Consider the following 13,363-nt stretch of genomic DNA (forward strand, 5'->3'; position numbering starts at 1 on the left):
CAATAACCTGCCCCGTGAGAGCCTGTACTGGATCCATAATATAATAACACCCCACCACCAGGGAAAGACTGTATGGTCAGCTAAATGTCACAACTCCCGGGTATTACTACTGCGGGGAGAGCTGCACGCCGCAGCAAGGGAGCTGAGAGCAGAGCGGTGGGGAACTCAAAGGGTAGCAAACAGGACCTGAACCATGTGACAGGGAAGGAGGTGGTTGAGGGCGGCGCCAGACGCTGGGGTGCAGTGGAGACAATATACACTAGAGAGTAGTTAAACGTACCAAGATCAAAACCAAGAGATAACAAGATAACCAAGGGGTGAGACGAGGGAAAGTCAGAAAAGGAAGCCAAAGGTCAGAAAGCCAGCAGAACAAGCAATAGCAATCTGAGCTCATAGTCAAAAGGTCAGACACACAGACTAAAACTACAGTATAGCTGATAGGGAACCCTAGTCCGGAGTGAATATAAATACCCCTCCCAGATCCAAAGAGAGGCCAGCAATATTAACCCTGAGAGAGCAGGACATGAACCATGTCCTATACCATGACACTAGAATGCCAAAGGTCTGCAATGCTGTAACTGCTGCAAAGGGAGCATTCTTTGACGAAAGCAAAGTTTGAAGAAGAAAATTATTGTTTCAAATAAAAATCTTTCTTACAAACCTAGTCAATGTCTGGACTAGATTTTAAATTCATTTGGCAACTCCTTTGATTAACAAAAGTAGGAGTTTTCATGGAAAACACAAAATTGTCTGGGAGACCATTAAACTTTTGAACGGTAGTGTATACATCTACTCTACGTGTATATATCTATTCTATTCTAATCTATTCTATACTGTACGTGGCAGCTCATTTGCTGGCTTTTAATCTATCTATATTTATATCTATATCTATCTATCTATCTATCTGTTTTGAAGATTATTTGATATTAAAACGATGTTTACAGTTGTGTTTTACAATGCAATTTTAACATGAGCTTTTACATAGAACTGCTGTATGTAAAAAGCTCATGTTAAAATCGCATTGCATACAGATGCCATAAGGACGTCACACTGTTACTAGATGCGAGGAAATCGCATCCTCGCATTGTAAATGGATTACATATGGATCACTGTTCAGGGAACATTTGCGCGATGCTCTGCTGTCAAAATCGGACCGATTTTTTATATGGTAAGGCTGCCGTCACACTAGCAGTATTTGGTCAGTATTTTACATCAGTATTTGCAAGCCAAAACCAGGAGTGGAACAATTAGAGGAAAAGTATAATAGAAACATAGGCACCACTTCTGCATTTATCACCCACTCCTGGTTTTGGCTTGCAAATACTGATGTAAAATACTGACCAAATACTGCTAGTGTGAAGGCAGCCTAAGTGTGACTCCAGCCTAAATCAAATATCAGATCAGCGAAGGTTCCACACATCTATAGATCAGCTATTAACAGCTTCATCAGAGATTTTTGGCTTATCTAAATATAAGCAGTGTACAATGCAGAACACCACCAGTTCGACAAAATGTTTTGCGGCCTATTATTGGTAATGCACATCCGCTGTTACAAATATAAAATGGAGACAATTCTAATATTGCTAGCAACAAGTTTATGCAAACACCAAGCACAACATTCAGAATACAGTGGCAGGAGCAAAGCTCATTGCAGATCATTATTGCCATATATCCATTATAATCTATGAGGCAGTTCACATGTTCATGCTTTTTTTGCAGATCAGGTGCCAGCAAAAAAATGCAGACATGTTCATTTTTGATTAATCAGAATTTCTCCATACTAGTCTATGAATCAGTGAAAAATCATAGCACACGTTGCCATCTGTGTGAAATTTACATGCGGTCTGTTTTTAACATTGCACTGGGTAAAAAAAGCTTTGCAAGTTATTTTTTACACGTGACTATCACTGATGAAACACTCAACAGAAATAAACTGAAACAGTGACCAAATATTGATGAAAATTGGCCCATTTTTGCAAATGAGAAAAATCCCAGACTGAAGATTGACATCTACAAATTTTAATTTAATTTTACCATAGATAACAAGTGGGATGAGGGTGGGCTGATATGGGAGCTGGATGCTGGATAGTCATACCTCCCAACTTTGAATGATAAGAAAGAGGGACAAACACTGTGGATCATGTAGCACATTGCAGAATTCTTTTAAGCTAAACATCGCTTAGTCCTTTATATGTGCCATATTGCTCCTCGTGAGGCCTGTTAGTGTTCCCACACAGTATGGTACCGCTTTAATGGCCCCGATACAGTCTGATTCCCTACACACCATACATCCCCTCACACACAATATGCTGCATCAACATACACAACGATGCTACATTCACATACAGAACACTACTACTACATCAACACACACCTCAGAGCTACATAAACACACATCACTCTGATATATCAACACACACAGTTTTGCTATATCAATAGACACACAACTCTGCTATATCAAAACACGCACATTCATACACACCCACTCAGCTCTGACAAATGCACGCTAAGATCTGGAATATACACATACTCAACTCTACTATATACACCTAGCCTGTCTACCGCCCCTCTTCTTTGCTACCAAGTCACATGATCTTAGACTATCACAATACTCAAACCTCCTGGAAGGATCTTCCGTCTTTACATAGATTGAATGGTGGGAAAAGTAGCTGTTGGTGTTCTGCTCTATTGTTATATTCAGTTGTATCTTTGTTCTGATGACACAGATGCAGCTGAAGTTAAGATATACCCCGACAGCTGCAAATATTCAGGACAGTTACACTGGTTCTAGGGCTGTTGGGAGGTTTGTGGATAGTGCTTGAATCTCAAATCTGGTAGGATTCAAGGTTGACTTATCAATTTACCTCTGCTGTCATTTTGTAGAGTCACATCTCCATAGAGTATAATGGGAAAATACATCTGCCTATTTTTCTCTAAAATTTGCCAAGGATATAAACATGGTTAATTCATCAATTTATAACAAAATGTAGGAAACGAACACAAGGCATATCAGACAAAATTTTATTCACCTCTTGCCAGGAGCCTGACATGTACAAAATGTTACTTAATATATAAATAATATTATTTATTAGCCATGTAAAAGGATGTTTCTGTGTATTTTACAGCCTAGATAAAAGAGGATAAAGCGGCTTCGAAAGGGCTAATCTACTAGTGGACATACATGCTTGTAACAGGCTAATCTATTAGAGCAGTACACACAAGCTTGTAAAGGGTTAATCTACTAAAGGAGGATATACATGCTTACCCTTCATTGCTAACTGGAAAGTTCACCATTTGTTTTGAAATAAATATTGATGAGACCTAAAAGAAGTAACAACTATTGTTTTAGTTTATATCATGCAGAATTGAAAAAGATAGCTAGATTTAAAGAAAAGGCAAAAAAAAAACCTTTCCGATATCAGGACTGAAAATATGGACGAGTGTCATGCGAGTACAATCCGATTTTTCACACCTAGCATCCGATTTACAACCGAAAGCAGTGCAATTGCTAGAGTAATTCTCTATGTCATTTACACATAGTTTTCAAAGGAAATATTCTTAAAAATAGATTGATAAAAATCTGTCAATTCTGCAGCTGCGTACAGTAAATTCACAACAGGACCTAACATCCGCTCTAGCACCGTCAGAAATGTTCCCATGGCGATCGTCCTGACGTCAATTAGGTGAAGTGAGTTCATTGGCTGTGAACTCCCATGACCTTTCTGACGGCATCGCGAGCGTAAGAACGTTCGAACGCTCATGGTGACCTCCGACAGATCAGGGGCGGACATACCGCATGTGCAGCCGATGCGGCTGCATCGGGGCCCCTGCAGGGCGGCTAATATTGAGGGCAATCTGGCCTGTTTATCCGGCCCTGAGGGGCCCCTGGCCAGATTGCCCTCCTGTTCGGCGGGCAGGGAGAGATCCCTGCAGCTCCACTGCCTACAAGAGAAAATGGCAGCGGAGCGGAGCTGCAGTGACCCGTCCTCCTTCCTGCTCTTTCTGTGTCACACAGCAGTCAGCAGAAAGGCTGTATGACATCATCATTCAGCGCCGCGGCTGTGCCAGAGAGAGGAAGCTGCCAGCAATGGTGATGCTGCTGGACAGCGTGCGGAGAGGTGCTGTGTGTGTACGTACGTGTGTTTGTATAGAGATGAGTGATGGTGTGTGTGATTGTGTGTGTGTAGGTGGAGAAGAGGGCAATGATGGGGGTGATGGGGAGAAAGCAATGATGGAGGTGGTGGAAAGTACAATGATGGGGGTAGTGGAAAAGGCAATAATGGGGGTGATGGGGAGGAGGAAATGATGGAGGTGGTGGAATGGGCAATGATGGTGGTGGGGGAGAAGGCAATGATGGAGGTGGTGAATAGGACAATGATGGGGTGGTGGAAAGGGCAATAATGGGGGTGATGGGGAGGAGGAAAGGATGGAGGTGGTCGAAAGGGAAATGGGGGTGGTGGGGAGGAGGAAATGATGGAAGTGGTGGAATGGGCAATGATGGGGTGGTGGGGGAAAAGGCAATGATGGTGGTGGTGAAAAGGACAATGATGGTGGTGGTGAAAAGTGCAATGATGGGGATGGTGGGGGAGGAGGAAATGATGGAGGTGGTGGAATGGGCAATGATGGGGTGGTAGAGAAGGCAAAGATGGTGGCAGTGGAAAGGACAATGATGGGGTGGTGGGGAAGGAGGCAATGATGGAGGTGGTGGAGAGAAAGCAATGATTGAGGTGGTGGAAAGGACAATAATGGGGTGGTGGAAAGGACAATGATGGGGGTGGTGGGGGAGAAAACAGTGATGGAGGTGGTGGAATGGGCAATAATGGGGTGGTGGGGAAAAGGCAATGATGGTAGTGGTGGAAAGGACAAAGATGGTGGTGGTGGAAAGTGCAATAATGGAGGTGGTGGGGGAGGAGGAAATGATGTAGGTGGTGGAATGGGCAATGATGGGGTGGTGTGGGAAAAGGCAATGATGGTGGTAGGGGAAAGGACAATGATGGGGTGGTGGGAGAGGAGGAAATGATGGAGGTGGTGGAATGGGCAATGATGGGGGTGGTGGGGGAGAAGGCAATGATGGAGGTAGTGGAATGGGCAATGGTGAGGTGGTGGGGGAGAAAGCAATGACAGAGGTGGTGGAAAGGGAAATGACGGGGTGGTGGGGAGAACCAAGTGTACTCACTTATTATGTATAGCACAGTCTCTTAGTATATAGTGTACTCGCTTATTATGCATAGCGCCATCCCTCAGTATATAGTGTAGTCACTTTTTATATATAGCACAATCCCTTACTATATATAGTACTCACTTATTATGTATAACACCATCCTTAGTTACATGGTTTCATCTTTTGTTATGTATAACACCATCCCTTATTACGTACCATCCTCTCTAATTATATATGATGCTATTATTAAATAGCTTCATCTGCAGTAAGTATGGTTTAAATAACATTTATTAAAGGAGTCTGTGTCATTCTTTCAATTAAAGGACTTTATTCTGGGTGTCTGTGTTTTCATACAACGTGACTATGGGGCTAGTAATGGGGGCGTCTTATTGACGCCTCTCCATTACTAACCTCTGGGATTGATGTCACCTCCCCAACTATTATCACACTTGCCACCGCATCAGAGAAAGTGGGAAGAGCGAGGCTAAGTGCCAGAATTGGCACATCTTATAGATGCGCCTTTTCTGGGGTGGCTGAGAGCTAATGTTTTTAGCCTGGGAGGGATATTCATGGCCCCTTCCTAGGCTATTAATATTATCCCACAGCTGTCTGCTTAGCCTTTGCTGGTTACTAATTATAGGGAGACACTACATCATTTTTTTTGGATCCCTCATTTTAATAGTCAGTACAGGCTAAGTATACAGCTGTGAGCTGATATTAATAGCCTGGGAAGCTCCATAGGTATTACCCTGTTCCCAGGCTATAAACAATTGCCCCCAGCTGTTGGCTTTCCCTCTGCTTGTTAAGAAAATTGCACAGGAGCCCAAACCATTTTTTTTCAGAAAAATCTTTTAATAATTAAATACATGTAGAGTAAACAGCACACACTTTACTAATTGTATATGTCACTGACATCTATATATCTACCTGTTCTATGTGCTAGTACTGTATGCAATCTTTCTATTCTATCACCTGCTGTGATTTTACTGTACGCGGCTGCAGAACTTTTCTTCTATCTATATACTGTATATACACAGTCGATACGGAATGTATTCAGACCCCTTTAAAATTTTCACTCTTTGTTTCATTGCAGCCAGTTGGTAAATTCTAAAAAGTTCATTTTTTTTCTCATTAATTTACACTCTGCACCCCAGCTTGACTGAATAAAAAACAGAAATGTAGAAATTTTTGCAAATTTATTAAAAAAGAAAAACTAAAATATCACATGGTCATAAGTATTCAGATCCTTTGCTCAGTATTGAGTAGAAGCACCCTTTTGAGCTAGTACAGCCATGAGTCTTCTTGGGAAAGATGCAACAAGTTTTTCACACCTGGATTCGGGGATCCTTTGCCATTCTTCCTTGCAGATCCTCTCAGGTTCCGTCAGGTTGGATGGTGAATGTTGATGGACAGCCATTTTCAGGTCTCTCCAGAGATGCTCAATTGGGTTTAGGTCAGGGCTCTGGCTGGGCCAGTCAAGAATGGTCACAGAGGTGTTCTGAATGCACTCCTTTGCTATTTTAGCTGTGTGCTTAGGGTCATTGTCTTGTTGGAAGGTGAACCTTTGGCCAAGTCTGAGGTCCAGAACACTCTGGAAGAGGTTTCATCCAGGATATCTCTGTACTTGACCGCCTTCATGTTTCATTCAATTGCAACCAGTCGTCCTGTCCTTGCAGCTGAAAAACACCCCCATAGCATGATGCTGCCACCACGTTTCACTGATGGGATTCTATTAAGCAGATGATGAGCAGTGCTTGGTTTTCGCCACACATACCGCTTAGAATTATCACCAAAAAGGTCTAGGTTCGTCTCATCAGACGAGAGAATCTTATTTCTCATAGTCTGGGAGTCCTTCATGTGTTTTTAGCAAACTCTACGCGGACTTTCATATGTCTTGCACAGAGGAGAGACTTCCGTCGGCCCACTCTGCCATAAAGGCCTGACTGGTGGAGGGCTGCAGTGATAGTTGACTTTGTGGAACTTTCTGCGATCTCCCTACTGGAGGTGGTGGGGGAGGAGGAAATGATGTAGGTGGTGGAATGGGCAATGGAGTGGTGTGGGAAAAGCTCTCTCTGGAGCTCAGCCACAGTGATCTTCGGGTTCTTTTTTACCTTTCTCACAAGGCTCTTCTCCCACGATTGCTCAGTTTGGCTGGATGGCCAGGTCTAGTAAGACTTCTGGTGGCCCCAAACTTCTTCAATATAAAGGATTATGGAGGCCACTGTGCTCTTAGGAACCTTGAGTGCTGCAGAAATTCTATTGTAACCTTGGCCAGATGTGTGCCTTGCCACAATTCTGTTTCTCAGCTCCTTGGCCAGTTCCTTTGACCTCATGATTTTCATTTGGTCTGACATGCAAGGTGAGCTGTGAGGTCTTATATAGACAGGTGTGTGCCTTTTTAATGTACATTAATGAGGAAACAAATTAACTTTTTTCAATTTACCAAATGGTTGCAATGAAACAAAGAGTGAAAAATGTAAAGGGGTCTGAATACTTTCCGTACCCACTGTATACATTATGCAATCTATCTATTCTTTACTGTCGGGTCCTGATGTGATTTTACTGTGCGCGGCTGCTGAATTGTCGGCTTTACAAAGGAGATCGGTGTGTAGATCTTGCATGGTCCGAATGTTGTAAGATTTTTTGCTTGTACCCATTGACTTGTATTCACGAGTCTCATTATGCTGCAATTTTTCCCTCAGTACGATTTCAGCTGAGAAAAAATTGCAGATGATATGTAACCCATTGAATAACATTGGTCAGAGTGCAATCTGTTTTTTTTTTCGGATTACACTTGTCCGTTTTTCTCGCTAACGAGTATGAGCCCTAAGAAGTATTTGTGTGATCAATAATTGTCCCTCCTCATACAGTTTTCATTACTAGAGTTTACACAGGAGGATGTGTTGATGAAAAATGTCAATTCTTTTGTCACCATAAAAGATGTGAACAAAAACAAATGAGCATATTATCATTTATTTAGACAATTATTTCCCTGTGCAAAAAAGGCTCTGTAGCTCAAATGACATGTTTATCTAAAAATTTTTCACACCTCTAATGTTTTCTATGTCATTTATTAACATACCCCAAGCTCTATCGAAGGCTCATCACTTCCCTTGGAATTAAAGCTGTAAACATCATCCCTGCTAAGGAAATATACTTGTTAAAATATAAATTAAACATAGGCTATTATTGGTGAACTTATTCTTTCTCTGTTTTTCTTAAAATAAAAAGTACCGTATATACTCGAATATAAGCCGAGGCAACTAATTTTACCATAAAAAACCTGAGAAAACTTATTGACTCGAGTATAAGCCAGGTATGCATTGTCCCCTCATCCCTATCCTGGTATGCATGACTCTTCATCCCCATCCTGGCATGCATGGCTCCTCATACCCATCCTGGTCTCCACGGCCCCCTCATCCCCATTCTGGTCTATATAGCCTCCTTATCCCTATCCTGGTATGCATGGCCTCCTCATCCCTATCCTTGTATACATGGCTCCTCATCCCCATCCTGGTATGCATGGCTCCTAATCCCTATCCTGGTGTGCATGGCTCCTCATCCCTATCCTGGTATGCATGGCTCCTCATCCCTATCCTGGTATGCATGGCCCCATCAGAAAAACATAAAATAAATAAAACATCCTACTTACCTTCCTGCGCTCCCTCACAGTGTCTTGTTCCTGAATACTCATTGCTCGCCATGTCGGGACTAAGTGCAGTGAGTATTCATTGCTATTTAGCAGCGCGTACAGTGTCAGCCGAAGCTGTGACCACTGTGCCCGCAATTACAGAGAAATGAATATTCACTGCCAGCGTAGTGAATATTAATTTCTCTTTTGCCGCGAGCACAGGCTTTAGCCCCAGCAGCCGGCTCCTGCCTTCCATGACCCGCTGGTTCTCAGCTGCCGCTCCCCCTTCATCTTCTGGAGCCTCATTCAACATTCAAGAATAAGCTGAGGGGGAGGGGCGTTTTCAGCACACAAAAAATGTGCAGAAAAACCATGGTTTATACTCGAGTATATACTGTAATGATGTACCTTTTTTATTTCTATGGAACCCTATGTAATGCCAAAAATCATTAGTTTGCACACTTCATCCTGTTATGATCAGTTATTTGAAGAGTTATGAAAATCACAAAGTATGAGCACGCAGAAGTTTCCATTACTCCTAAACATTTCAATAGAGTATTGCTGAGTACATAAAGCCCCCTCTCCATGGATAACTAGGGTTATAACCTGCTCTCTCTCATGATCTGGGGTTTCCCAATGATCAGTGTATACTTCATTTTTACATATAGAATACATTTTGAAAAAACCCTTCAACCCTTACCAGCCATGCATCAGAAATACAGTATATGGCAGAATTACTGGTACCTTAGCAAATTGAGGCTTACTGTCACGATCCATTTTTGGGTTTGTGGCAGATCTGGTTTCTTTAACTTTAAACTCTTTTCCTTTCAGGCCATTGGGAGTTAATGTCAGTTTCTCCCTGGGGTTGTAATTGCATTGCTGCTGGGTCAGCTGATGTGGGTGGTGACCACTTCCACCATCCTTTAACCCCTTCCCGACCTGTGACAGCGTATGAGTCATGAAAGTCGGTGCCAATCCGACCTGTGAGGCATATGCTGTGTCACAGAATGATCGCGTCCCTACAGGTCGGGTGAAAGGGCTAACTGTAATTTCACCCGACCTAAAGGAACAGGGGGAGTGGTACTTCAGCCCAGGGGGGGTGGCTTTGCCCCCCACGTAGCCACGATAGCAATTTGTAATATTTCACCAGTCAAACTTGCTGAAATATTACAATCCAGCCATGGCGGATGCTGCAATATAATCGGCCATGGCTGGAGACCCCGATCCACCCCCGCCACCGACTGACAGCGGCGATCTGCCGCCGCCGTCAGCCCTCCTCTCCCCTCCGTCCTGTCCTCCGCCCCCTGTCCTGTCCTCCGTCCCCCCCGCTGTCCGATCTCACCCCCTCTGTGCCTCCCGAGTCCTGGCGTCCCTCCCGATGCCAGCAGTCTTTAGCGATGGGCACCGCCATCTTCCAAAATGGCAGGCGCATGCGCAGTGCGCCCACAGAATCTGCCGACTGGCAGATTCATTCATTCCCGCGGTACATTTTGATCACTGTGATACAACCTATCACAGTGATCAAAATAAAAAAAAAGTAAATAGCTCCCCCCCACACTTTATCACCCCCACAGGTAGGAAAAATAATAAAATAAAGAAAATATATTTATTTTTATTTTTCCACTAGGGTTAGGGTTAGAACTAGGGTTAGGGCTAGGGTTAGAACTAGGGTTAGGGTTAGAACTAGGGTTAGGGTTTCAATTAGGGTAAGGGTTAGAATTAGGGTTAGGGTTGGAATTAAGGTATGTGCACACGGTGCGGATTTGGCTGCGGATCCGCAACGAATCAGCCGCTGCGGATTCACAGCAGTTTTCCATGCGTTGTACAGTACCATGTAAACCTATGGAAAAAAAAATCCGCTGTGCCCATGGTGCGGAAACGCTGATTGCATTTTCCGCAGCATGTCAATTCTTTTGCGGATTCCGCAGCGTTTTACACCTGCTCCTCAATAGGAATCCGCAGGTGTAAAACCACAGGAAATCCGCAGGTAAAATGCAGTGTATTTTACCTGCAGATTTTTCAAAAACGGTGCGGAAAAATCCGCATACAAATCAGCAACGTGGGCAGATAGCCTTAGGGTTAGGGTTGGAATTAGAGTTAGGGTTGGGATTAGAGTTGGAATTAGGGATAAGATTAGGGTTAGGGGTATGTTGGGGTTAGGGTTAGGCTTGTGGTTAGGGTTAGGTTTGGGATTGGGGTGTGTTGGGGTTAGGGTTGGGGTTAGGGTTCGGGTTGGGATTAGGGGTGTGTTGAGGTTAGGGTTATGTTGGGGTTAGGGTTGTGATTACGGTTATGGTTAGAGTTGGGATTAGGGGTGTGTTGATGTTAGTGTTGGAGTTAGAATGAGGGGTTTCCACTGTTTAGGCACATCAGGGGGTCCCAAACGCGACATGGCGCCACCATTGATTCCAGCCAATCTTGCATTAAAAAAGTCAAATGGTGCTCCCTCCCTTCCGAGCCCCGACGTGTGCCCAAACAGTGGTTTACCCAAACATAAGGGGCATAAGTGTACTCAGGAAAAATTGCAGAACAACTTTGGGGGTCTAATTTCTCATGCAACCCTTGGGAAAATAAAAAATTGGGGGCTAAAAATTTATTTTAGTGGGGAAAAAAATGATTTTTTATTTTCACGGCTCTACGTTATAAAATTCTGTGAAGCACTTGGGAGTTCAAAGTACTCTCCACACATCTAGATAAGTTCCTTCGGGGGGTCTATTTTCCAAAATGGGGTCATTTGTGGGGGGTTTCTACTGTTTAGGCACATCAGGGGCTCTCCAAATGTAACATGACGCCCGCAGACCATTCCATCAAAGTCTGCATTTCAAAACGTCACTACTTCCCTTCCAAGCCCCGACGTGTGCCCAAACAGTGGTTCCCCCCACATATGGGGTATCAGCGTACTCAGGACAAACTGGACAACAACTTTTGGGATCCAATTTCTCCTGTTACCCTTGTGAAAATAAAAAATTGCTTGCTATAAAATAATTTTTGAGGAAAGAAAAATTATTTTTTATTTTCACGGCTCTGCGTTATAAACTTCTGTGAACAACTTGGGGGTTCAAAGTGCTCACCACACATCTAGATAAGTTCCTTGGGGGGTCTAGTTTCCAAAATGGGGTCAGTTGGTGGGGGTTTCTACTGTTTAGGCACATCAGGAGCTCTGCAAACGTAACATGACGCCCGCAGACCATTCTATCAAAGTCTGCATTCCAAAACGACACTACTTCCCTTCTGAGCCCCGACGTGTGCCCAAACAGTGGTTTACCCCCACATATGTGAAAACAAAAAAAATTGTTGCTAAAAGATCATTTTTGTGACTAAAAAGTTAAATGTTCATTTTTTCCTTCCATGTTGCTTCTGCTACTGTGAAGCACCTGAAGGGTTAATAAACTTCTTGAATGTGGTTTTGAGCACCTTGAGGGGTGCAGTTTTTAGAATGGTGTCACTTTTGGGCATTTTCAGCCATATAGACCCTTCAAACTGACTTCAAATGTGAGGTGGTCCTTAAAAAAAATGGTTTTGTAAATTTTGTTGTAAAAATGAGAAATCGCTGGTCAAATTTTAACCCTTATAACTAACTAGCAAAAAAAATAGTTGTTTCCAAAATTGTGCTGATGTAAAGTAGACATGTGGGTAATGTTATTTATTAACTATTTTGTGTCACATAACTCTCTGGTTTAACCCCTTCCCGACCTTTGACGCCACGTAGGCATCATGAAAACCCGTGCCAATCCGACCCATGACGCCTATGTGGCGTCATGGAAAGATCGCGTCCCTGCAGATCGGATGAAAGGGTTAACTCCATTTTCACCCGATCTGCAGAGACAGGGGGAGTGGTGCTTCAGCCCAGGGGGGGTGGCTTCACCCCCCCGTGGCTACGATCGCTCTGATTGACTGTTGAAAGTGAAACTGCCAATCAGAGCGATTTGTAATATTTCACCTAAAAAACTGGTGAAATATTACAATCCAGCCATGGCCGATGCTGCAATATCATCGGCCATGGCTGGAAATACTGAAGTGACCCCCCCACACACCCACCGATCGCCCCCCCAGTCCTCCGTTATGGGGTCCGGTCCCCCCCGTCCTCCTGTCCGCTCCCTCCTTGTTTGGATTCACCCCCCCTGTGATCCGATTACCCCCCTGTGCTCCGATCCACCCCCCCACCACCCCTTCATACTTACCGATCCTCCCGGTGTCCGTACGTCTCCTCGCTGGGCGCCGCCATCTTCCAAAATGGCGGGCGCATGCTCAGTGCGCCCGCCGAATCTGCCAGCCGGCAGATTCCTTACAAGTACATTTTGATCGCTGTGGTAGGTTCTATCACAGAGATCAAAATAAAAAAAATAATAAATAAACCCCCCCCTTTATCACCCCCATAGGTAGGGACAATAATAAAATAAAGAAAATATATATATTTTTTTCGTTTTCCACTAGGGTTAGGGTTAGAACTAGGGGTAGGGTTAGGGTTACGGGTAGGGTTAGGGTTATGGTTATGGCATGTGCACACAGTGCGGATTTGGCTGCGGATTGCCGCGGATCCACAGCGGATTGGCCGCGGATCCGCAGCGGAT

The 13,363-nt window shown here is 43.8% G+C and overlaps 1 protein-coding gene across 3 annotated transcripts in view; it reads right to left on the reverse strand.

Moving 5' to 3' along the window:
- SYCP2 (synaptonemal complex protein 2) overlaps positions 1–13,363 on the reverse strand; it is a 551,324-nt gene that overhangs the window by 173,609 nt on the left and 364,352 nt on the right. For 2 of the 3 annotated variants that reach the window (XM_077252835.1, XM_077252836.1), the window contains 2 exons: positions 8,244–8,304; positions 3,266–3,321 (listed from right to left, as the gene is read on the reverse strand). In XM_077252835.1, coding sequence (XP_077108950.1) covers positions 3,266–3,321; positions 8,244–8,304 — 117 coding nt within the window. The remainder of the gene's footprint in view (positions 1–3,265; positions 3,322–8,243; positions 8,305–13,363) is intronic. The other variant, XM_077252834.1, reaches the window with a different exon arrangement.

The sequence above is a fragment of the Ranitomeya variabilis genome, chromosome 4, assembly GCF_051348905.1.
Source record: "Ranitomeya variabilis isolate aRanVar5 chromosome 4, aRanVar5.hap1, whole genome shotgun sequence".
Lineage (NCBI taxonomy): Eukaryota > Metazoa > Chordata > Amphibia > Anura > Dendrobatidae > Ranitomeya > Ranitomeya variabilis.